General features: G+C 41.6%; 2 protein-coding genes across 3 annotated transcripts in view; both read right to left on the bottom strand.

Moving 5' to 3' along the window:
• Positions 1 to 411: 411 nt before the first annotated feature.
• On the bottom strand, positions 412 to 3,245 carry cav4b (caveolin 4b). Its single transcript, XM_086215007.1, has 4 exons — positions 3,124 to 3,245; positions 3,003 to 3,033; positions 2,231 to 2,418; positions 412 to 595 (listed from the first exon to the last, which is right to left on the bottom strand). The coding sequence occupies exons 1-4, from the start codon at positions 3,243 to 3,245 to the stop codon at positions 412 to 414; spliced, it is 525 nt and encodes a 174-aa protein (XP_086071133.1).
• Positions 3,246 to 6,504: 3,259 nt separating this feature from the next.
• The window catches only part of arhgap4b (Rho GTPase activating protein 4b), a 34,498-nt gene continuing 17,687 nt past the window's right edge, over positions 6,505 to 23,315 (bottom strand). Inside the window, exons 8-24 of one of the 2 annotated variants that reach the window (XM_086214056.1) lie at positions 23,051 to 23,272; positions 21,863 to 21,964; positions 21,562 to 21,747; positions 21,143 to 21,227; positions 21,030 to 21,057; positions 20,745 to 20,841; positions 18,086 to 18,146; positions 17,849 to 17,926; positions 16,460 to 16,588; positions 14,437 to 14,542; positions 14,105 to 14,332; positions 12,557 to 12,612; positions 12,300 to 12,471; positions 11,060 to 11,155; positions 10,831 to 10,938; positions 10,014 to 10,116; positions 6,505 to 7,903 (exon numbers count right to left, since the gene is read on the bottom strand). In XM_086214056.1, coding sequence (XP_086070182.1) covers positions 7,688 to 7,903; positions 10,014 to 10,116; positions 10,831 to 10,938; positions 11,060 to 11,155; positions 12,300 to 12,471; positions 12,557 to 12,612; positions 14,105 to 14,332; positions 14,437 to 14,542; positions 16,460 to 16,588; positions 17,849 to 17,926; positions 18,086 to 18,146; positions 20,745 to 20,841; positions 21,030 to 21,057; positions 21,143 to 21,227; positions 21,562 to 21,747; positions 21,863 to 21,964; positions 23,051 to 23,272 — 2,073 coding nt within the window. In that variant the 3' untranslated portion in view covers positions 6,505 to 7,687. Of the gene's footprint in view, positions 7,904 to 10,013; positions 10,117 to 10,830; positions 10,939 to 11,059; positions 11,156 to 12,299; positions 12,472 to 12,556; positions 12,613 to 14,104; positions 14,333 to 14,436; positions 14,543 to 16,459; positions 16,589 to 17,848; positions 17,927 to 18,085; positions 18,147 to 20,198; positions 20,227 to 20,744; positions 20,842 to 21,029; positions 21,058 to 21,142; positions 21,228 to 21,561; positions 21,748 to 21,862; positions 21,965 to 23,050; positions 23,273 to 23,315 lie in introns of both variants that reach the window. The other variant, XM_086214057.1, reaches the window with a different exon arrangement.

Here is a 23,315-nt window from a genome sequence, read left to right as displayed (position 1 = left end):
CTTCAACAAATAAATTCTACAGTGATGGGAAAAAAAATTGTTTTGTGGTCAATAAATGACGTATAGAGAAGTATATTTGCTTATATCATCATACAGATAGGTATTTAAGACATAATTTATCAGTTCATCACATAATAATAAGTTATCAATTCAATGTTAGGTTGATTTGATGAATGTTGTAAGAAAAAACGTGATTGAAAACTGTTTATTTTATTGAAATCTTTTTATTAATACACAAAAAAGAATTCTCAGACTTGCGTAAATGTAAAATATCAGAAACAGTTCATAACATGTTACAATAACAATAAATTTTTTTAGCTTTAAATGTAGAAAACATATCAACATTGCAGGTTGCAGAACCCTTCGCCCACTCACTCACTCACTCACTCACTCACTCAATAACTCAATCACTCATACGACATCTTTGTCTCTCATTTGATGCCATTCCTTCCTGGACAGTGAAATAGCAATCTGGCTGCAGCAGAGAGCAACAGACGTGCAGAAGGGAGAGATGAAACTATTCACTGCACACACACACGAGGAGCGCAGGCATGGAAGGAAGGTGCTGCTCAGCTGGATGCATGGTACCACAAACCTATAGATAGATAGAAAGAGAGAGAGAGAGAGAGAGATTTCAGTATGGAGCAGAAGCTTGTGCGTACAAGTTTGGTAGGTAGGTCACATGCCTGTTAACTTGGTAATGCCTTTTAGCATCACAAAAACCCTTGGGGCTATCTTACACATATTTGTGTCCTCTGGAATGTGACTGGTGATATAATTATATGATTAGTTTTTTCAGAACTGAGCAGAATGAGAATTTGATCATGTTACTGTTATCCATAAAAAAGTTAGTTGAATCCACATGCATTTATCCATGAAAAAAACTGTTATATTCTAAATTGTTTTTTTTTTTTAACAGTATAATTACTCCTCTGTCACGATGAAAGAAGCAGTTTTATCAATCATATTCGATAATTATAAAGTATTAGCTTACAGGAACAGAGCCAGAGATGACATCAGCTTCATTTGTCCATTCCTTTACCCTGCCAGGACCTGGCATATACGTTACCCATGATGCAATTCGACTCACTAATCAAAGCCATATTTCATACAAAATGTGTCATGTGCCTTTCAAGTACTCACAAATAGGTGGCTTGAGCTCATGAAGATGTTTTGCTTCCCTTTCCTCTTCTATGACACTCCAGAATGCAGAAAAAGCCAGCCATGTAGTTAGCTTTAAGCTAATAACTGAGAGCTAGCAACAGCGACAGCAACACAAACCTGCCCAAAACATCCATTTACAAACTCTCAAGTGCATATACAGCTTTATCCAGCTGTGACCTTACAGGGTTATATTTAGTTTGTTTTAGCTTAAATCAAAGTCTTTGTGGATAGCAGAATTTACAGCTGGATAGAGGATGGAGTTTAACGGCAGTTTTGTAGTCATTAGCTATCAGTCTCCATTAGCTTCAAGCAAAAAATACATGGCTACCCAGAAAGCAGTTGTATTTGGGCCACCTTTAGCACTGCTGCGTCTGATGTGGGCCAAATTTGGGCCAAACATTGTTATCTGGGTAGTGAGTTCTGTTTGAGTCATGAAGAAGTGGTGCAGTAGGGGGAAAAAAACCCTCCCTGTGAGCTCAATACAGCCGCGTGGTGGTGCAGTGGTTAGCACTGTCGCCTCACAGTAAGAAGGTTCAGGGTTCAAGTCCTAGCTCGGGCACAGGTGTAGAGTCTGCATGTTCTCCCCACAGTCCAAAGACATCAACAGGGGACTAGGCTGATTGATACTCTAAACTGACTGTAGGTGTGAGTGTGAATGGTTGTCTTTCTATATATGATGGACTATTGACCCATCCAGGGTGAACCCACCTCTCACCCAAAGGAAATAGGTTCCAGCTCCCTGTGACCCTCAATTAGGAAGAAAATGGATGGATGGAGCTCCATACATGGGGTGAATTATTGCTCAAATGGGTATTCCTGTCCACCTAACCACCACAATCATTAAGATTGGTATTTTGTTCAATGAGGTTTCCGATGAAAGGTGGCTAAAGCTCAATATCAGGTCTAGAATATCTTGCGACTGTGTTGTCAGTTGTGTTTCAAGCATCTTAATTTTGACATCAACCTGTTTTCTGTTGTCTGTTGAAAACACCTGTGTTATATGGAGTCTTTTAGACATTAAAGTGATGATTCGTGCCAGCTGGGTACGTCAGGCAGCTCTTCATACCAGACATGTAGACAGGCGAGAGTTGCCAGTAAAATGCCACAGAGGAGAGCCAAGGGCACAGCAAATAGCAAGGAGAGGCAGCGGTATGTCCAGACACGAGTCCTCTCAAAGCCAGTGACACTGTACAGCCACACTCGGTCTATGCTGCGAGGAGTGGTGGGCTCCGCCAACACGTCACTGACCTCCACCTACGGGCAGGAAGAGCCAATTTAGATAGAACACAGGACCCAAGAGGACAGACAGAACCAAAACATTTTAGAAAGCCAAAAGTGCCAAGCTGAAGCTCACGATGGAAATGAAGGTGAAAAGTCATTGCTGATCTGATCTCAACATTTTTACCAACCCTAATGGCGCTCACCAGAAACCAGAAGACTTCTAGTGAGCCCGGGAAAGTTTCAGGGGAACATAGAATAGTTTCTAGTGAGCACCAGATAGTTCTTAGTGAGGACCAGATAGTTTATGGTGAGCTTGAGGATGTTTCTATTGAGAAACTGGCAGTTTTTGGTGAGCACTGGATAGTTTGGAGTCAGCGTGAGAACGTTTCTGGTAAGCATAAAATAGTTCCTGTTCCAAACTGAATAGTTTCTAGTGAGTACCAACTAGTTTTTGGTGAGTACCTGATCATTCCAGAATCAGCTGTTCTTCCAACTGATACAATCTAGCACAAAGTCACCTGGAATGGGGTATAAGGGGTTCTCAAAGACTCATGAGTTAAAAAGACCACTACGACTATTTGTGGTCAATGTCGATTCAGAAGGAATGGGAAAAGGACCTTGAGGTGCTGGTTGATACCATAAGGGTCCCTGTTGACAGGCGGGGTAGGGGTCGGCGTGGGCGTTGGCGTTGGCGTAGGTGGGGCCAGGGTCGCGGGAGGGGTTGGAGGTTTGGGTGACGGAGTCGAGTCTTTCGATGCAAACTCAGGAGGAGGTGGAGGAGTGTTTATCTCTTCTTCTCCTCCATTTTCTTCATCACTATCATCGATAGGACACTCCACCAGGCTGTCATCGCTCACCATCATCATCCTCACTGCAGGTGTGAAGGGACGCATGTAGACCGCCAAATATCAGCTTAGTCTGATCTCGTCTGATCTCTCTGTCTTTCACGTGTGAACACACACACACACACACACACACACACACACACACACATCCTTGTACTTATATCTTTGTGAGTCTTTTCATTGATATAAAGCATTCCCTAGCCCCTGAAGATGTGAGGACTGGCTAAAATGTCCTCACTTTCCAAAAATGTTCTCACTCTGTTAGTTAATTACATATTCTAGTCCTCAATATGTAGCAAGTACAAGAACACACACACACACACACACACACACACACACACACACACACACACACACACACACACACACACACACACACTCTCTATACACTTCCGGGCCATTGCAGACATGTTGAATGTAACTGGCATTACCACCTGTTCTTTAGGCCTGAAAAAAGAAGCCACACCAAAATCTGTAAATAGCCACTGGTAATTTTAAAATGACACTTAACCATAAAAGCACTGAGTTACTCTGCTTCAAAACGTCTCTGATTTTCTCTTTGTGTGTGTTTTTTCTGAAATAAAAACATCATTTTAATCAGATATTTAATTGATCTGATTTGGAGATTTGATAAATGCAGTCTAGGGTGAAGTAGCACTGATTAGCCCTTTGGGTGCATCTGATTGATTGGTCATTTTTTCAATTCTATAAGCATTGCAAGCCTTGGCAGTTTACTGCTAATTTGGACTTTGAATCACTGTAATTGGGGAAAAAATGCATTTGGATGATTAATCGGCATAATTCTCAGCATCTTTCATTTACATTTGGTGCTCTGCATAGAAATGTGTTGCAATGGCACTTTGATCATGTCACACAAACGCCAGGTCAGGGTTGCCCTTATTTTCTGTCATGGTGTATTGACCAGGGATGGCTCAAGGAATGTTTTTCCAGCTCAGGTAATCGCATGAATTACTCAAGGGACGATTGATTCCTCTGAAATCTATTTCCAGAACACAGGGATTTACAATAATTGTCTAATTCAAGTTTACAATCGAAACTGTCACTTTGCCACTGCAACAATAAAACAAAAGTTAGTAAGGGAAACCTTCTTATTCGTAAGTTTTCGCCAGTCATTTCGTGTAAATATGCAACACAGACCACAAATGAGAAAGTGATGTCAGCTTAGCTACTGACAATGAGCTACCAACAAAAAACACTCGACTTTCTGTCAGAATTTTCCAGAATAAAGTTTTAAAAGCCAACTCATAATATAAGGAAGGAGGGGGGGCGCATTGCTGCTTTTATTTTGAAAGCAAAAATCACTCTTTTGGGAGAAATTTTTGGGCGATCAAATGATCCTGGCTCTTACTTTACAAAGACAAAAATATATAAGACCTAATTCCTGCATAACCCCTTGAATTTCTTCATAACGGCGAGTAATTGACTTGACTTCTCTGAAGAAGCCCGGGCCACCCCATCTGTGAATATAAATCTCTAGTGCCGCCTACTTTGGAGTTTTGAAAAAAAAAAAAGAAAAAAAAAACCCAGAGTAAAAGACTATTTAATCAACTTGCATGTGTAAGGTGTATATTAATATTAATGCACTTGAGAAATGATTAGAACAGATCCTCAAGACAGACAACAGCGAGAGGAGCGATAACTCATGCCTGACTTACCTCACTTAAAGTGGTATCCTAATCCTTTTTATCAGTGTAATTATCTAAGAGAGACGGGCCGGAGAAGCCCTGCAGAGTGTTAATCTAAAATGTCAACGAGATCAGGTCAACCGCTTAATCACAATGTCCCTCCAAGCTTATTTGGTACATGAGAACCCAGATAGAGACACACACACACACCCACACACATACACATACACACACACAAGAGGGGCAGAAGTGCTAATGTAGTACAGTTCCTCTTATTCCTGGTGTGTGTGTGGGGGGTTATTTTAGGAGGAGTGGAAGGGTCTAAAAGATCTCATTACAGCATGGGGGGTTTTGACGGACCAGCTGAGACAAAGAAACACACACTTGAGTTGAGAAGGGTTGATAACTTTTTTGAGACAGGCAGCTGAGAACTTGCATCAGATGTGTGTATATGAGCACTGGTGTGGGGTTGTGATGGTAGGAGGTGGGTTTTCCTTCGATAATAGTCACACCTTTTCTTGATAACAACGATACCTATGTTACTGTCCTGGGATGTATATGAACAGGGATCAATATACAGGAATAGGTTTATCTTTCTCCTCATCACTTCCTGTTTCTGTCCCCTCTCATTCTGTCTCCTCTGTTCCTTCTCCCCCTCCTTTTTCCCAATCTCTTCCCCCTGTGAGGGCGCACCCCAGCTGATTGATTGTACCACATTCAAGTGCGTTTTTCCTCCAAAATCCAGTTCTTTTAACAAATGAAATCACTCCATACCACAACTAGGCACAGTAAACGAGCAATATTTGACCAATCGAGCACATAAACTGTGAAGAAGCAAGAGCAAGTTGGTTCAACTGAATGCTCCAGCTGGTCATGTCCAGCATCACCATGACGTAAAGCACTGAAAACCGAGGTTTATGGTCATTTTCTTTTGTAGTTTAAAGTGTTTGCGGATTACTGAGCGTAAAGGGTGACTAAAAAAAGTGGAATGTATTGAAGGATGCCTTTGAGAGTTTGCAAAGTCACATTTTTGGTCAGTTTTTCTGTTGCTTTGTTCGTGGAGCTGGTTTTAGTTTAGGCCATCGTAGCCTATAAGCTTCAAGCTGTTGATACAGTCTGGCTCGTTCTACATTCTGGACTCACAAAGACGTAAAGCGGGAGGGGGAAAAAAAAAACATCTTTTTGAGCTCAAGACACCTATTTGTGAGTATTTGAAAGGCAAAATATACTTTATGGGTAAAGTATCGCTTTAAAGGCACAATACAATAAAGCCATTAAAAGCCAGATGCCAGAGGGGATTTGTCCAGTGTGTAAGGGATATAAACAGTCTGATTCAAATCCCTTTTAGTGATGACATAAAATATAACTCAACTCAACTTTTGGCTATTTTAATGAGCATGCTCTCATGATTGAATCCAGTTCAAAAGACTGCAGACTAACTAGGATAGAATTGCACTGTGAAAGTTTTCCATTGCTCTGCATACTTTAGAGACAACATGGGGATTGGATTATTTTACAAGTTTAAGAGCTGAGAGGCCAGGAGGGCAAGTTCCATGATCCCCTCTGTAGGTCCAACCCTGGTTTACAACTATTGAATGCACTTGGAATACACAGGCAACCTTGTTATCATTCATCACTTTATTGTATTCACACATCGTTGTTGTTGTTGTTGTTGTTTTTTTTAAACCACATATAGAATTTGACACAGTAAATTGAGTGACATCATCAAACAGTGATCCAGAATAACAGGGTGTTTTACTCATAGAAGCAAAATTTTAAAAAAGAAAACGGGGAAAAAAAAGACACAGTTCTACTTCTATGTTTCCAGTACTGAAATTACGACAGAAAGGAGATGCCATACATGTAAAAACATTCAAAGTAATTAACATTGTACGCCTCGCTGCATAAATCTTGAAAAACACATTTTAGCGGGACCTGTGGATAGTTCTTGATGTCGTCAAGGGGGATATGTATCTGGATGTATGAGATAAGGTTGTGGCTCAAAAACATCGCTGCTGCTTTCACAGTTTAAACCAGACGAAGGGGGTCTTCTCTGGCACAGGGGGCCGCTCTGGCTCTTGAGGCTCTGGCACCGTCTCCAAATGAACAGTAAGTAAACCAAAGCCCTGAGTGAAACTTCTTCCTTTTGAAGCCGAATCTGAACCGTCCTCCAACTCTCCAAAAGCCCTGAGTTCTGGCCTGTGCATCAGGCCATGTATCACATATGAAGGGGAATGTGTTGAGTGTGTGCTGCTAGAAAATACGGACCTTACTTTTTTTCCCGCTAACATTGTCCTGTATCACAATAATCACACACTATGCAGGTTTTTTTTTTTTCAAGTGAATTAAGTATGAAGAGTAAACAATGTGAAGGCACGCCTAGACACAGGCCCCAGATCAGTCTTATTGTTTAAAATAAACACTGCTAGAGGTGAGCTGATCTCAGACCTGCCACTAGGGGGCAGCTTAAGTCTTGTGTAGCTTTTGATGTAGGTTTAATGGCAAGACTTAAAAAAAAAAAGTCCATCCATTGACATCGCTGAAGATGTCACATCCCTGATTCTCCATAAATTTGCAAAAGCCTGAAGAACAAAAAAAGAGACTAGAACTTGGAAATAAAACAAAACATTGGAGAACAAACACCAGACATACTGTAATACTGCACAGAGACTAGTGGCACTATGAGATGGCAGAGATGTAAATATTATACGTATCATAAAAATAAATCAACATTTTCACCAAATGCAAGATCAGAAAAATCTTCATCCTCAAACAATAAATCAATCATTTCACTCATCCATTCCTCCTATGTTAGTCCACCGGTCTGAAAAGGGCTCGTCCTCTGATGCCGAACCCCACTTTTTTGGCAGCAGGGGCCGCCTGAGGGAGAGAGGAAGAGGAGGAAGAAGAGGGAGCAACAGGGGCAGCAGCGGTCGCTGTGGTGGGGGCGAGGGAGGACGGTTGCATGGGAGGCTGGCGAGACAGGAGCTCCCTGAAGACAGAGTTCATCTGTCGACTGATCATCTCCTAACAAAGTGAGAGGGTGAGAGTGAAAACAGAGATGACGAAGCATCAAAATTAACAGTGAATGCAAATTCTTCCATCTGATTGTTATTAATGATAAAGCCGTACTTCACTCATGAAAATGTATTTTGCATTTAAAGGATTCGCAACCTTCGTGAACTAACAGAGATGTTTTTCTTCCACTGCTGTTTCACTTTTCCGGAACGCAGAAAGTGCCAGCCACGTATATTTTGTCTGAAGGTGAAGCGTCATAGCAACAAACACAAATAACTGCAACATTGTCAAAAAACATAACTTTACAAACTTTCAAGCACATAGTCAAAACAAACCAGCGCCACCACTACAGAGACCAATCATCTGGTTTGACTGGCTGTGCCAGCTTAGCACTCAGGGCTAACATAAATCACTGCTAAACTCACAAACAGTTTTGCTGTGGTTAGCCATCAGTCGCCATTAGCTTCAATCTAAATACACCTTGCTAGTTCTTTCTACATTCTGGGGTCTGGAAAAGTGATACAGGAGGGTAAAATATCCTTGTGAGCTCAAGACAGCAATTTGTGAGTAAATAAAATGAAACATAAACATGAAACTTTTTAGGTGAAGCATGGCTTTAAGAATTCCTCGCCAAGAGTTGTTGCTGACAGCAAAGCAATACACGGGAACAGACTATTGCTGGGCTGACATGTTTTGGAATGCCACACTGACGCTGCGTCCGAATTGCCAAGTAGGTCGGATCGTAGGTCACAAGTCGGTCGTAGGCTGTCCGAAACCACAACTGGCGCGAGTAGCGACCTACTTCGCAACCTAAATTCCAGCCTAAACACGCCCACATTGTAGGTCGGTTCAGGTGCATCCTACGGAGCAACCTATGGCCCACAATGCACCGCGGACTTCTTCTTCGTCCCCTAAAAACTTGTGGACGCGCAAGCCAAGTTTGCACCACCAACAGTCTCCCATTCTTATGCAACACAAACGTTTATAGTCATTGTTGATGACTAAAGGTGCGTTCACACCAAACAGGACACGGTGTGTACACACCTTTACAGGTGCGTTAATGTGCTTCATAATAGAGAATGATTGAAAGGTGCGTTCAGAGTGGAGTGCAGAACGACAGTCAGGCCAGCAGGTGGGGCTTTCGTTGGTGCTGTCTACCTATTTGCAGTATCTGTGCTCTGCCAGCAGAGGTCGTGCTTCACCACCAATCTTCTAGGGTGTCCAAATGGTACCGTGTTTAGGTTGTAGAAGTAGGCTGTAGCGGTAGGTCGTAGCAGTAGGACGTAGGTTGCCACTTGGCAATTCGGACGCAGCCTGAGAAGCTGGCATTTCCTTGTGTCTCACGATAAAAGTGGAAACCTTGGCTTTTGGTAATATGTTGCCCTCTATTGGTCTGAGGTGGGAAATATTAAGCATAAGCTTGTTTGGATCAGCCAAAAATAGTGAAAAACACATCTTTATAATTATGAATGATGTGTTTGACTTGTTCTGCCTTGTTTCCTCCAATTAGTTTGAATTCTGGTGCACTATCCTTGTTGGTGTGGGCCTTCGGAACAGGTGCGAAACCAGAAATCACACTCAGGTATGGAGCTTATAAACAGGACTGAGATAGAGGTGATCTCAGCCCGTTTGTGGAGGAACTGTTTTCCCACTGCACATACCCATGAGCATGCAGGTTTTTCAAATCTGGATAAACCCTCCAGAAAGCTGATTGAGTCCTTTCTCATCGCATGTGGACGAGTCGTCTGTCTGATTTATTTTTTCCTTACAGAGTGTCACGTTCAATGTCACAAACGCGTAGGAAAACAGAGGAAACAAACAGTACTGTAGAAGGTAACATGGAGACAGTGTCTGTGTGTGTATGCGTGTGTGTTGATATTTCAAATATTCTGCTCGAGCCAGCTTTTCAGACCCAACGTAGACTGAACAATGTTTGAAGGCTGTTTTAACACAGAGGGGTTGAGTTTGTAGTTCAACTTTTTTTAAGAAAAGAGTCTGTGAGAGTCATAGGTATCCAGTGCCTACGACAGCGTTGACAAATTTGACTGAGTATTGATTGATTGCTTGATTCTAAATAAGTCGGCCTTGATATGACGTGCTAATCGCATCAACCACCAACCTTATCAATTGCTGCTCTTTCAGGCTGACCAAAGGGAGGTCTGTCTGTGGGTCTGAAGCCACCCTGTCTCACAGTATCCAAAGTGTGTCTTCGCTCCTGAGCCCTTAAAGAGAAGTAAAAGTCAACAAAATGAAGATGAACCAGCCAGCAAGGATTTCACTTCAAGTTTCACAAACTGTCATGGTACCACCACGTGAATTGATGTGGCAAATGTTTGCAAACGTGGCCTTACTTACACATCCATCAGATGCGGTGAAAGTGTTCAAATTTAAATAATCATTAATATGCGGTTGTTTTTCTATCAGCCTAATGAACGTCCGATATTTATTCTCTTCTAGCTCAACTATGTCTCCTGAAGGAAATTTTCTGTTTATTTGCTAAATGCTATATTATACTGTATGCGCTTTTTGGATGAAGTATCGCTTTAGTGTTTGTGCTAGTTGCTAACAGGTCATACAGAGGGCTCATAGAAGTTATAGTTGCATCTGAAAACAATGCAGATGGGAAGCGACTCAAAACAGTGACGTTTCAGACTTTCTAAACCAAAACAATAAACTGAAAGAGGCTTAAATTAAGATGAACTACAGAAACTACAACCAACCCTTTTCACACACACACACACACGATTTGTACCTGTACACTGTTTGCACAGAAATAGTGATCATGGCCAGTTTAATGAATTTTGATGTTGCGTTATCTATTATGTCCCTCCAGTTATACCGAATGTCATATCATGACAAGAGGCTATAAATCTCTCTGAAGGTGACTCAAAGGTGTTTCATACTATTTCCAACACATGGATGTGTCTCAGTCTTACACTGGCAGGTGGCGTGTGGCTGGAGAAGTTGGCGGCTTTCGACTGGGGCTCCCTTCACTTCCTCTTTGTCTCCCTGGCAATGAAGCACTGTCGCTATTCACCCGCATCCTGTCGAGACGTACCCAGAAACTTTAGGACTTTGTGTTCCGTGTAGTCACGTCTGTGTATTTTGCTGTCTATGTCCATTACCAGAATGTGAATGTGTTCATGTACTGCAGCGTGTAACTACCGAGTTGTGTTCTCCGTCTGTGAATCTTCTGCTGTCAGATTTCCAGTGCTGCCTCCTCCTCCTCCTCCTCCTTCTTCTCTTTTCCCTCGCTCTGACCTGAGGGAGGAGAAGATGGAGAGATATATTAAGCATTACATTTCACAACAGAAAGATGAACCAGTACACGTTTAAATAAGGGATTACAGATTACAGGGGCAGGAGCAGAGGCAAAGGGAAATTAAATGTGACTATTTTGTTTACATGAAATCTTTTTCAAAACCCTATCAAATAAGGCAAAAATAATAGGACACCTAAATTACGATGCAGTTACAATGCAATTAACCAACCGGCATTACACTGGTGACATTCATCATAGTGACAGCACCCGACTATAGGTGTTACTTTTCTTTGGTTCCCAATTTTTTTTGCCGTAAAGGTGCAAATTACTACCAACCCCCATTATTGCAGGAGGTTGAAGCATACAAAGATGCAGTATTTGGATTCTACATCCAAATCCATCAAAGGACAAATTGATCTCAACTCAAAATACTCTATATTTTATGTAACAATTGTGGCCAAAATGAGATATTTCTGATCTGTTTCCTACTTGATCTGATTAGCGCTCTGTCACCATTAGCTTCAAGCTAAAACTATGTCGCTGGCTCTTCCTGCATTGTGGAGTCACAAAAATGCGATGGGTTGGGGGGGGGGGGCATCTTTGCGAACTCAAGACACCTATTTGTGAGTACTTGAAAGGCATTTTAAAGGGTTAGCCAGGATAGTTATTGTAATGTAAACACTAGAAGCTCGGGGAAACGGCTAACATTTGTCTGTCCAAAGGTTAAAAGAAAATCTCCTCCCAGCCCTTCTTAAGATCCCTAATCAAAACATATTGAACGAGCTTCAGAGGAGTTGGTTGCTATCTTTTCAGCAGAGACGGTCCTGCTGCTTCTAGTCTCAGCTCTAACCCTGCTGCAGCAGACAGATATGAGGGCGATACAGATCTTTGCAGCTAACTTTCTTGTAATACATCCAATAAAAGCACAAATCGTGAGACTGTATTCTGTATTTGTTTTTTTTGGGGTTTTCCCCTTTCTTTGTCGGTGCTAGAGCTTTTTGGTGTATGTAAAATTCTGCATGGTTACAGAAAACACTGCTGGTGAAATGCTGCCTTTGTAAATATTTTATAACTGCCCCCCCCCCCCCTGAAAAAAAATCCTCTTCAATGCTAAATTGTAATCAATTTGAAATTTTCACTCACCCTTCCAGCACACTGATGTATTTATGAGGGATGAGACCTTTAACTCCACCCATTTCACCTCTCCACCAATCACAGGACGCCTTGCTGTGGAGGATGAGAAGCTCTCCCTGCTTAAATGACAGCTCTGCCGGAGATCTCGCCACGTAGTCAAACATTGCCACTGCCTCCCACTCTGTAAAGACACATCAGAGTAACAGAGTAGAATTCAATGAATCCAAAATTCTTATGTCGTGTCTGAGTGCGAGCCCTGTACTCACCGTCCTCGCTGGGCAGATGTTCAGTCTCTCCATCTCCCTCCTCTGTGATTGGTTCACTGCAAAAAAAACAAAACAAAGTAAATGAAGGCAGCTCCTCAACATATGGTCGTCTTTCACATCACAGACTGTCATCATGTGATGCTTCACTTTGCAAAGACAATTTAAATTAATACAGCTGCCAGTTCCTCAAATGAACTTTAAACTGCAATGTGTTCTACAGACAACAGGAGCCTAAATAACAACAACACTCATTAAATTGTCAAATAAATAGATGTTATGTCAGTTTTATGTAGATGTTGTCAGTTTTATTAAATTCCTCAAGAGTTGACTTGTGGATCTTGGAGGTTGCCATGGACACGGTTGATCGGCTTGGGGCTTGTGTTCAATTTTAGTAAGCAATCAGCTTAATAGTATTAAGCGGTCTCTGCACAAAGCATCGCAAGCTGCACAGAAATGTCTTTGGCATTGCATCAAATTCAGTTTCAAGAGGATAAGCCATGGGAAAAAAAAAAAAGGAAGCTGCTCCGCAAACTTGGAACCATCTCAGATTTGGTCTGAAATTCTGACATTACAAGCAAATCTCAGGAGCAAAGTGAAGCTGTTGCGAGTCATTCCTTCACTACAAGTCATCTGAGCACAGTTGTTAAGAAGAAAGACAAAGTGTTTTAATGTGAACAAAAGAAGAGTAGAGTATGGAGCCCTAAAAGGGACAGAATGTAGTAGAGCAGTGAAGTTCTTGACGTGGGAAAATAATGACACTACTCCCCCTTGTTCAAATATTCTTCATCGGCAAATCAAATTTTTACCCTTCCCCTGCTGAAAGTTGAGATAAGAAAATGATAATCACAAAATAAATGTGAATATTCAAGGGGACAAAATGTATCTATCTGACAAATTTACAATAGAGAATATTATCAAATTTGATACATCACATTAATAAATATACCTAAAGTATGATTCAAATTGTATTTTGTATGTGTGTGTGTATAATGTGTTGGTCTGGCTTCAAAATTTTAAAAAAGGATACAAAATTGAGTATGAGCTGGTAGCAGCAAGCTAATGGTAGCGTCGCTCTTACTCGTAACATCTACAACCTTGTTCGTGTGTATTAGAATTTTGCTAACTATGAATTATGGCAGTAAAACTTTAAGACTAACATAACTTTAAAAGAAAATAATGTAGGAATAAGTTTACATATGATTTACTAAGTAAAGGGGGTTATTTTAATAATTTGTTTGGCTTAGGAAGGTTTCTAACACTGTGGTAGCAGCAAGCTAATGCTAGTGCTAATTTAGCTCTTTTGTGAATAGCTCAGTGCATATAGTTTACATGTGACGCACTCAGCATGAGAGGGTGAGTTTGAATAGTTTGTTTTGCTCAGCAAGGTTAGTAACAGAGAGAAATGCAGTAAATGCAGTTCAGATTCTTTAAATGACTGAAGCTTCAATGCATCCTGCATTAGCTCCTTTAGTAAAGGAAACACTGGATCCAACTTTTGACTGTTCATTAAAACACGCAATTTAATTTTGCATTTTTTGTGTCTCTCACCAGTATTCCTGCTCAAGAGTCATGTGTTTCTCATAGACCGGGCCGGGCAATTCTGATTGGCCGGGGAAGATGATGTCATGTTGGAGGATCATGGTTTTGACAAGGTCGTTGACCTGTGGCTGCCTAGCAACGGCATCATCTGAGTCAATTCCCCTCAGTAGGCTCGGACCGAAGCAAACAGCAAGGTTGTAGGGCTGCATCATATTCTCATCGCTGTACTGAGACACACTGAGAACAGACAAAGTGAAATTATGATATTCTTTTATAACATGGATATGATATTCAATAAAAATGGCAGATAATTCAGTGATATGAATCCTACAGTAGCTTACTGATTGAGGAAGGCGAAAAGGTAACGCATCACAATGAGAAGAGGCCGCGGGAAGGTGGAGACAATTGCTTTAATCTGGGCAGCTTTCTCTGTCACCCCCTCAATTTCTGATCACAAGGGAAAAGAAAATGAACCAAGATGAAACCATCCAACCATCCATTTTCTACCGCTTATCCTGTTAAGGGTCGTGGGGGGGGGGCTGGAGCCTATCCCAGCAGCTTTCGGGGGAGAGGCGGGGTTCACCCTGGACAGGTCACCAGTCCATCACAGGGCCAACACATAGAGACAGACAACCATTCACACTCACAGTCACACCTACGGTCAATTTAGAGTATCAATCAGCCTCGTCCTCTCTTGATGTCTTTGGACTGTGGGAAGAAGCTGGAGTACCAGAGAGAACCCACACAGGAACAGGGAGAACATGGAGACTCACACAGAGAGACCCTGAGCTGGAGCCGGGGCTTCAACCCAGAACCTTCTGGCTGTGAGGCGACAGTGCTGACCACTGCATCAGATGAAACCTCACAAGATAAACATTAAAATGATATTTCAACCAAAAGGCTTTTTTTTTAACTTTTCAAGTACTTATAAATGTTTCTTGAGGTCAAAAATACTTCTTTTTCCTTTTTTTTTTTTTATATCTTAGCAGGCATGGTGGTGCAGTGGTTAGCACAGCAAGAAGTCCCGGCTCCAGCACAGGATCTTTCTGTGTGAGTCTCCATGTTCTCCCTGTTCCTGTGTGGGTACTCTCTGGTACTCCAGCTTCCTCCCACAGTCCAAAGACATCAAGAGGGGACGAGGCTGATTAATACTCTAAATTGACCGTAGGTGTGACTGTGAGTGTGAATGGTTGTCTGTCTCCGTGTGTTGGCCCTGTGATGGACTGGTGACCTGTCCAGGGTGAACCTCACCTCTCATCCACAGCTGCTGGGATAGGCTCCAGCCCCCCACAACCCTTAACAGGAGTAAGTGGAAGAAAATGGATGGATGGACATCTTTGCAATAGCAGAATGCGAAAATGTGTATTTAGCCTGAAGCTAATGGCGACTGACAGCTAACAGCTACAGCACCAGAACAACACTGTACGTCCACATTTGAGTCCACCTTCTAATATTTTTTTTAAGCTCAAATTCCTATTTAGATCAAGTTAGAAAACAGTCAGATTGACATTTTTGTGTGTGTACATTTTGTTGCTGTAGCATCCAGTCACCATTAGCTTCAAGCTAAACAGCAGCTGAGCATTTCTGAGTCACAAAGAAGTGATGCAGGAAGGAAATTGAGTCTTTGTTCGCTCAAGACAACTGTTTGTAAATATTTGAAAGACAAAAAATACTTTTTGGGTGAAGTATTGCTTTAACATAAACCCAAATTTGTGCAAAAGAATATTTCATAAATGAGACCCACAGAGTACAGTATACACCTCCACCAAGACGACTTTTTCCAAACCCAAAGTACATGATGTAATTTGATGCTCCGTGAAATGCATCTACCCCAAAATGTAATGGATTCTTCCATGATATACAGAACCTCCATCCTATATTCTACTGATGTAATGTCTCACAAAATCAGGCTGCTAACAAATGAAGTGTCTAATTTGATTTATTAGCCCTCTGGGGTACACATTTATAGGTATTTATGGGGAGTCACCAAGGCTCCTGATCTAAGAGAGCAGTGCAGATTATGAGTTTCAGTTTTAGAAAAAAGAAAAAAAAGAACAGTGTATATTGCAACTAGCATAAGGAATACACCGTGTACTGTTGTTGCACCACCTTGCAACAACAGTACAGTAAATATTTGAAGAGGAGGATCTTCTAAACAAGTGACTCTCCGGAGCATAAGGGAAGTGGTAATACAGCCAGCATGTGTACGACTGCAGCCGTGCTGGATCAAGCGGCTAAACACTAAACAAAATGTACATAAAAACTGAAGGCGGACTTGTAAACCCAAGTGAAACCGATGCACAAACAATATTTAAAAAACAGACGCACTCAAAACACCACGGAGGTTATATAACGGGGTCTTACGGACACACTCCAGCAGCTGTGAGTAGCTGTCGTATGGGAAGAGAGGAGGCTCAAGGCCCCTGAAGTAAAGCTTCAGCACACCAGCCACAGAGTCCAGATCACACTCACTGTCTGACAGAGGATCATCTCCTGTGGGAAAACAGATGTGTGAGGTTGAATGCTTATGTACAAGTCTGGGGTCCAAAAAAACCCCAACTCAAATATGAGTACACAGATATAAAAGTAGATATATAAAGACAGACAGAACTAAAATGCAATCTCTGAACCCATCAGCTACGTCTGACCACTTTGCCCCGAGAAACAAGGCCAGTATTTTGTGGGTTCCGGTGTAGCCAGCAGATAACCGGTCGAAGACTTCCTTGCTCTGTTTGCCGTTCATTGTTTACATTCTGTGTACAACTTGAAATGTTTGCATTGTTTTGTAACTCAATGGATGCGAGCGGGTTGTTTCAAAAATAGTCAGTTTACGCTTAGCTAACAGTTTAAAACCACTACAATGTTTTTGTTAAAACGTAAGACAGCCATTTTTCCGACCTTAAATTTTGGCCTATTTGCGCCGTCTCTGACTGTTTATGTGGATGCAACTGAGGCCCGCTCAAACGTGATCGGTCAAAGCTACTCAAACAGAAACCATTCCTAAACCATCCTGACATTTTCCCAGTTTCCTCTAGATTGTGTATTTAAATGGAGAATTGGTTTATGGGGATTAGTTTGAGGCTAATAGTGACTGAAGTCTAACAACAGCTACAGCAACAAAATAACAGTAAATGTGTCCAGAAATGTCTATTTACAAACCCCTGCAATGATTGAAGATGATGGATTATACCAGATAATGTACTTGATTTTGTAAACTGACATTTTTGGACAGTTTTGCTGTTGTTAGCCATTATTCGCAATTAGCTGCCAGCTAATATTTGTGGTTAGCCTTTGCAGTCACATGGGAAAAAAAGTCTTTGTGAGCTCAAGAGACCCATTTGACAGTATTCTAAAGGGAAAAAAGCTCTCTCTGGGTGAAGTATAGCTTTCAGATTATGTCCTTACACTCCATGATAATTTGGGCAGTTAATCTGATCAGATCAGGATGACTTCTGTCATTATTGAGATGAGTGAATTGGACCCAAATCACCATAGTTAACCTCTTGAGAGCCATCACGTGTTTTAGGTAAAAAGATGTTGAAATTACATATCCATATTTTGTAAAAAGGGACTATTCCAACACTTTGTTCTGGAAACTGGGCCATGTTAAAAACTTTGTCATAATTTGATTTACATAATCCACTTTGTTTATTTCAATCCTCACTGTAAGAGGAAAATATGATGCAAGCTCAGTGAGCCGGGCTCATCTACCGGAGACATCCCGGTCTATTCTAAGACGAGGTAAAGGCCTACCTCTCTCAAATGCATCTTTGATCAGGTTAACCTCCCTTTGTGACCCTGGGACTCTGAATATTCCCTCATGGTGGAGCCCTGAGAGAAAAAGAGAGATACACACTCATTTTTATTTTACTCATCATGGCTGATGTTCCACACACGACCGCATGCGCACAGATAATTACTTCCACCAAGTCATTCTGGCTGAAAGCTCTCTCAGCGTGGTTTATGGCTATATCATAAAAACTGTCTCACCGTGAAGGTTTATGAAACGGATGCAGCTTTCAACCACCACAGGAATCTGCTGGCCAGAGCTCTGGAGAACAAAGATGATTAGAAAATAAAGACACACTCTCAAACAGACGGGGGAAAGAATAATACAGAAGCCGAAAATGGAAGGAGAAAACATGCAAATCGAGGTAAAATTAGAGGAAAACAGAGCTACGGAATAACGGAATAACCTTCAGTCAGTAACACAGTGACATAATTCTTTGTTTGGCTCGATGCAATTTGCAGGTAAAACATCCATCAAGGTCTCAGCTTGAGCTGGAGCTGTCACAGCTCCTGAATGGACCGTAAATGATTCACAATTCTCTCGTCACTTCCTGCTTTATTTAGAAATTCTGGCCTCCTCTGTTACCTTGTATTAACTCCACTTTCTCTCTTTTTTTCATTGTCCTGCTGTTTTTTTAATTACATGCCACATACCATTATGTTCTTCATCTGTGTCTTGTTACTGATTAACCCTTCGTGTACTCATAGCCTAATTTTTGTAACCTTTCCAGTTGCTGAATTATTGGGCTTCTTTTTTTTATTCGTATTGGTTGCAATTGATTTCTCGTTTTTTCCTTTTGCCTTGTCAGATTTGTTAATCTGACACCTATTCCTGATACACGAATCAAATCCCTAGAGACCAAAAAACAGTTTCAAAAATGTTTCTTTTTGCATTTATTTATTGATAAAGAAAACTTTTTAAAAAAAATTTACTGTAATATTGGGTTTCTTCATGTAGATTTCATTAATTATCATTGGTCATGAACACAATAAAATAAATTGTGACTAAAATGTGAAAGTTTCCCAGGGGGTTACCTGTATTTTCCTTTTTTCTCGAAAACTTTCAACCAAATAGGAATATTTGAAGTCAAGTCTTGTCATCATAAGGTGAAAAACAAAGTGAAACTTAGACTCAAGAGAAAAAAATACTCATGATTTGACTAAATCCTCCTGGAGCCTGTCCTACAAGGAACAACAAACACAGATGGACACACTGATCCAACTGTAGAGTTGGTTGAGTGTTTGTCCGGGAGTGTGTAGCCACCTTAATAGAATATTTCAGGAAATATATTCCCTTTCTTGCCAAGGGTTAGAAAATCTACTGACTATTTCAGTTGGCGTTCTCTGCCTCATCTGCTTTTTATGTGCTGCCATTTTCAAAGTCCCCCTGGATATGTGAAACAACAACAAACTCCAAGCTAGCTAGCTAGTGACGACCCTCTGAAAACCAGAGGGATCGTAAATTTAGACAGACTGTTGGGGTATTTAAATAAATAGTAAATATATACAGTAATAGATATATAAGTGCTCTGCCACTAGATCCTGAGTTAAGCACCGCCCACTGCCGTTATGATTGGCTTAAAGAACTACAGTACAGAAGAATGATGACGGGTGACATGACACTAAGCAAAGACACATTAATTTGGCACTTAAGTTGTGTTTTATAGAGAGATATCCAATTGTCAATTTAAGCTACAGAAAGTGGACTTGGGGTCTAAATCCACCAAATCTTGGCTTTAAATCAAAATCAGGTTTACATTAAAATCCAGTGTTGGTCTGATGTCAATAACCAGCAATTATCAATTTCAAAAGATACTAGAATTTCATGTTGCCAGGATGTAAACATTATTTTGTTGAGAACAGCCACATAAAATCTAAGATATATGGATAAAATGATGGTATATAATAATATTAGAAGCCAAAATTAAAACAATATATCAATATCAGAAGATGTCAGTATTCTAGATCAACTTGTCATTTCCATCACATGCTGTTCTGACCCGGACCTCACCTGGCATAATATCCTACAGCCATTCAACCTATGGAACGTCCAGCTGAAATAACTTAGCTATCTATGCCACAGGCCAGACCAAAAGTATGCTAAGCTAAGCAAACTGTATACAGGTTGAGGTGTCATGTTTATTGTCCACACCATCTCATATGATTCCCTATTTCCGAATATCAAACGACTTGTTTACGTTTTTAATTTTTCAATATTAACAACTTTTGAGGGCGCTAAAGCTCCAGAACTCCCGGAGGTCATGAACTCAGCATGCTCATTGTAAAATAAGCTGCCACAGATGGGGTTTGGTACCTGTGTCCGAGACATTCTGCGTCTTCTTCTGCAGCGAGCCAAGCACAGTAGAGTAGAGACAGAGAATAGGAAGCGATAAGAAAAGAGGGAGTGAGAAATAAGGAGGATAAGGATTTAGAAGCAGTGGGGCGAAGCATACATAAGCACACACACACACGCACACGCACACGCACACACACACACACACTCGGTAGAGGAGTGGAGAGAGGAGCCAGCAAAGAGGCCAGCGCATTTTAATCCCTTTCACAAGAGAGGAAGAGATAAAAGGGGGAAATGGATTGAAAGGACAGAGAGCCATTAATAAGCCATAAGCATGACCATACACATGAAGGCAGAAGTAACTCTACGAGGCGGGGGCTGTAAGTGAGTGCATGCGCTGCAACTATCCTCCCAATTCTTCTGGCTCAATGTCGCTGGACTTTCCAAATAATTTCCCCTGGTGGGTTGAACAGCAGTGCGGAGTGGCGCAGCAAGCAAAGAAAGAGGATGTGGAAAACAGGGGTGTGCGTTTTCAAAAAACAACTTACGTGAGTTTAGAATTATTACCTGAATATAGGACAGAATGTCAGTGGTGAAGAGTGTGTGGCAGAATTGGGAAACAGGTCTGGACTTCCGAACTCGAACTGAGCGAGCACATTGCATTCTGGGAAATACATAAAATGCATGTGCTGTTGTGCATGTGGGTATTAACACTCAAGGTTCTTCAAAAATCAGCTTGCTATGTAATAGAAAATCGCTCTGATTGGCATCGTTCTCTTCTCTCCTCTCTCCATTTCTCTATGCCTCTTACAGTCATACTCCCTTATTGTCTGGCGTGTAGGCACTGTTTACCTAGAAGGGTCAGTGTTGACAGCCTCAGCTGAAAGAAAGACAGAAAACTTTTGTGAAACCGGACATCTTTTTCACAGATTTGAACTGAGGGCCTTCGAATAACACACAAGTACCTTTCTGTATGGCATCTTGTAGAAGGTCATGTTTGGCTTGAAGTTTAGAAGTCAGAGAACTGCTGGTTAGGAACTCCTTCACTTTCTAAAAGAAATAGACCAAAATTAATGTAGATTTTTATTCTGGGAAAAAGGTTTAAACAATACTCAAAGTCGTGCTAGTGGTTTCCTCTTGATCTAGTGTTTATGCTAAGCTAAGCTAGGCTAAGCGAAGCTAAACGAAGTGTATGAAAAATTTTATTCAACAAAAATGCGATCGTTTTTGTTTATTTAGCAGGGAAATATTGCCAATAACAATTTATCCGCCATATTACAACAGCAAAAGTACCTAGGCTGTGTGGGCTAATGGGCTGACGAGCCTCAGCAACACCTAATGCAATGTAATATCCAAAGAGTGATCATCCACAGCAGGAACTCACTGTAAAATAGTAGGTCTCTGTCTCCTGCTGATTGGCTCGACGCTTAGCGAGGGTAAGTTTTGGGGCGGTGCTTCCTCCAGGAGGCTCGTGCGATAGGCTGCTGGGCCCGTCAGAGGAGGGGTTAAAGTCGCTGTCACACATACTATCCAGCAGGGCCGTGAGTGTCGCTTTGAGCGTTTTACTGACCTGAAAAAGTGGAAGAATTGATTATCATCCATTAATTTTAGTTTAGGTAATCAACCACGGAACAACCAGGGCAGGATTCGTTAATTCATATAAACGGACAGACGGATGATCTAACCTCCTCAGTCTCTAGTGTAACGGCAGCTAGACGAGACTGAAGCTGCTGGAATCTGGTCTCCAGCTCGTACCTCACCTGGCTCTCCGCACTCACCTCACACACCTGAAATACAAATAAAAACCCAGCAAGGCGTAAGATATCACTGCAAGAGCCTGTCACGTTTGAAATGCTGTCAATGATAATAATGCTGAAGGTACTGGAACTTTTAGTCCAGAAGTTAGCATCGGCATGGATTCTCAACCAAAATGCCAATGGGATTCTTACACTGGATTTTGATGACTGCAGAAAAACAAAGGTCAGTGGGGTACATAAGTTTATGAGATTTAAACTTTTTAAAGCTTTTGGAATTTTTTGAAGCGTAAATACAATAACAAGGAACACACCAATGTTTTGGGAAATAAGCTTATTTCCCAAAGAGATATTGTTATGTTAGCGTCGGATACATATTTAGAACCACTTAAAAATTTTAGATAAGACAACAAAGACTGCTGCTACTAATTATGGCTGACTTTGTACAAGCGGATGAGGAGGATTATTTCTGGACAGACCAAGATCCTGATCCTGATCTATTTGAACCAGAATATAAACAAGAGGAACTGCAGGCTTTGGAGGCTGTGAGAGCAAAAAAGGACCGGAGGCTGAGGCAGTCAGAGTAGTCCTGGGTATCCATCCATCCATCCATCCATTTTCTACACCGCTTAACCGTTAAGGGTCATGGGGAGGTGGGGTAGAGGTTGGGGGGGAAGCGGGGTTCACCCTGGAATGATCGCCAATCCATCGCAGGGCCAACACATATAGACAGACGACAACCATTCACATTCACACCCACACCTACGGTCAATCGAGAGTCACTGATTAACCTAACTTGAACGTCTTTGGACTGTGGGAGGAAGCCGAAGTACCCAGAGAGAACCCATGCAGGCACAGGGAGAACATGCAGACTCCACACAGAAAAGCCCCAGGTTTGGGCCGGGCCTCAAACCCGGAACCTTGTGGGGGGACAGTGCTAAGCACTGCACCAATGTAACACCAATGTAACACCCAGATCTGGGTATGCATTTGATAAAATAACAGAATTAGTGAATCATTTGTCTGACTTTGAAAATGATGGATTGCCTCAAAATGTGAAGTGTTGCATTAAGCTTTATCTCTCTTCATACATCTCTTGCAAAAGTGCGGTAACTTCACCTGGTCTCCCTCATGCGGGTGGTAGTTGAATCGGAACGGAAGGCAGAAGGCGGAGTCATGCTGCTGCAACAATGCATCTCTGTCTCCACCCTGGTCCAGTGATGTCACAGCAGCCTCCAGCTGTTTCAACCCTGCTTCTTCTGTCTTCTGGATGCGCCACCTACTGGTCAGGAAGCACTTCATCACCCTCTCTACAGACAGATGGAAACCGAGGTCGCAGCACTGGAGAGAGGCAGAGAAAACTGGATAAGGTGGATCGACAGAG

The sequence above is a fragment of the Aulostomus chinensis genome, chromosome 9 (assembly GCF_037954235.1).
Source record: "Aulostomus chinensis isolate RoL2024-O1b breed Wild chromosome 9, RoL_Achi_v1.0, whole genome shotgun sequence".
In the NCBI taxonomy this organism is placed as follows: domain Eukaryota; kingdom Metazoa; phylum Chordata; class Actinopteri; order Syngnathiformes; family Aulostomidae; genus Aulostomus; species Aulostomus chinensis.
Note: the sequence above shows the minus strand (reverse complement) of the source record. Positions and strands in the feature narration are given on the sequence as shown.

Excerpts from the sequence above, each read along its gene's own strand:
- cav4b (XM_086215007.1), bottom strand. The coding sequence starts at position 3,245 with ATGGTGAGCGATGACAGCCTGGTGGAGTGTCCTATCGATGATAGTGAT. Across the intron at positions 3,034-3,123 it reads GCATCGAAAGACTCGACTCC|GGACCCTTATGGTATCAACC; the intron begins GTCACCCAAACC and ends GCCTGTCAACAG. Across the intron at positions 596-2,230 it reads CTCGCCTGTCTACATGTCTG|GTTTGTGGTACCATGCATCC; the intron begins GTATGAAGAGCT and ends ATCTATCTATAG.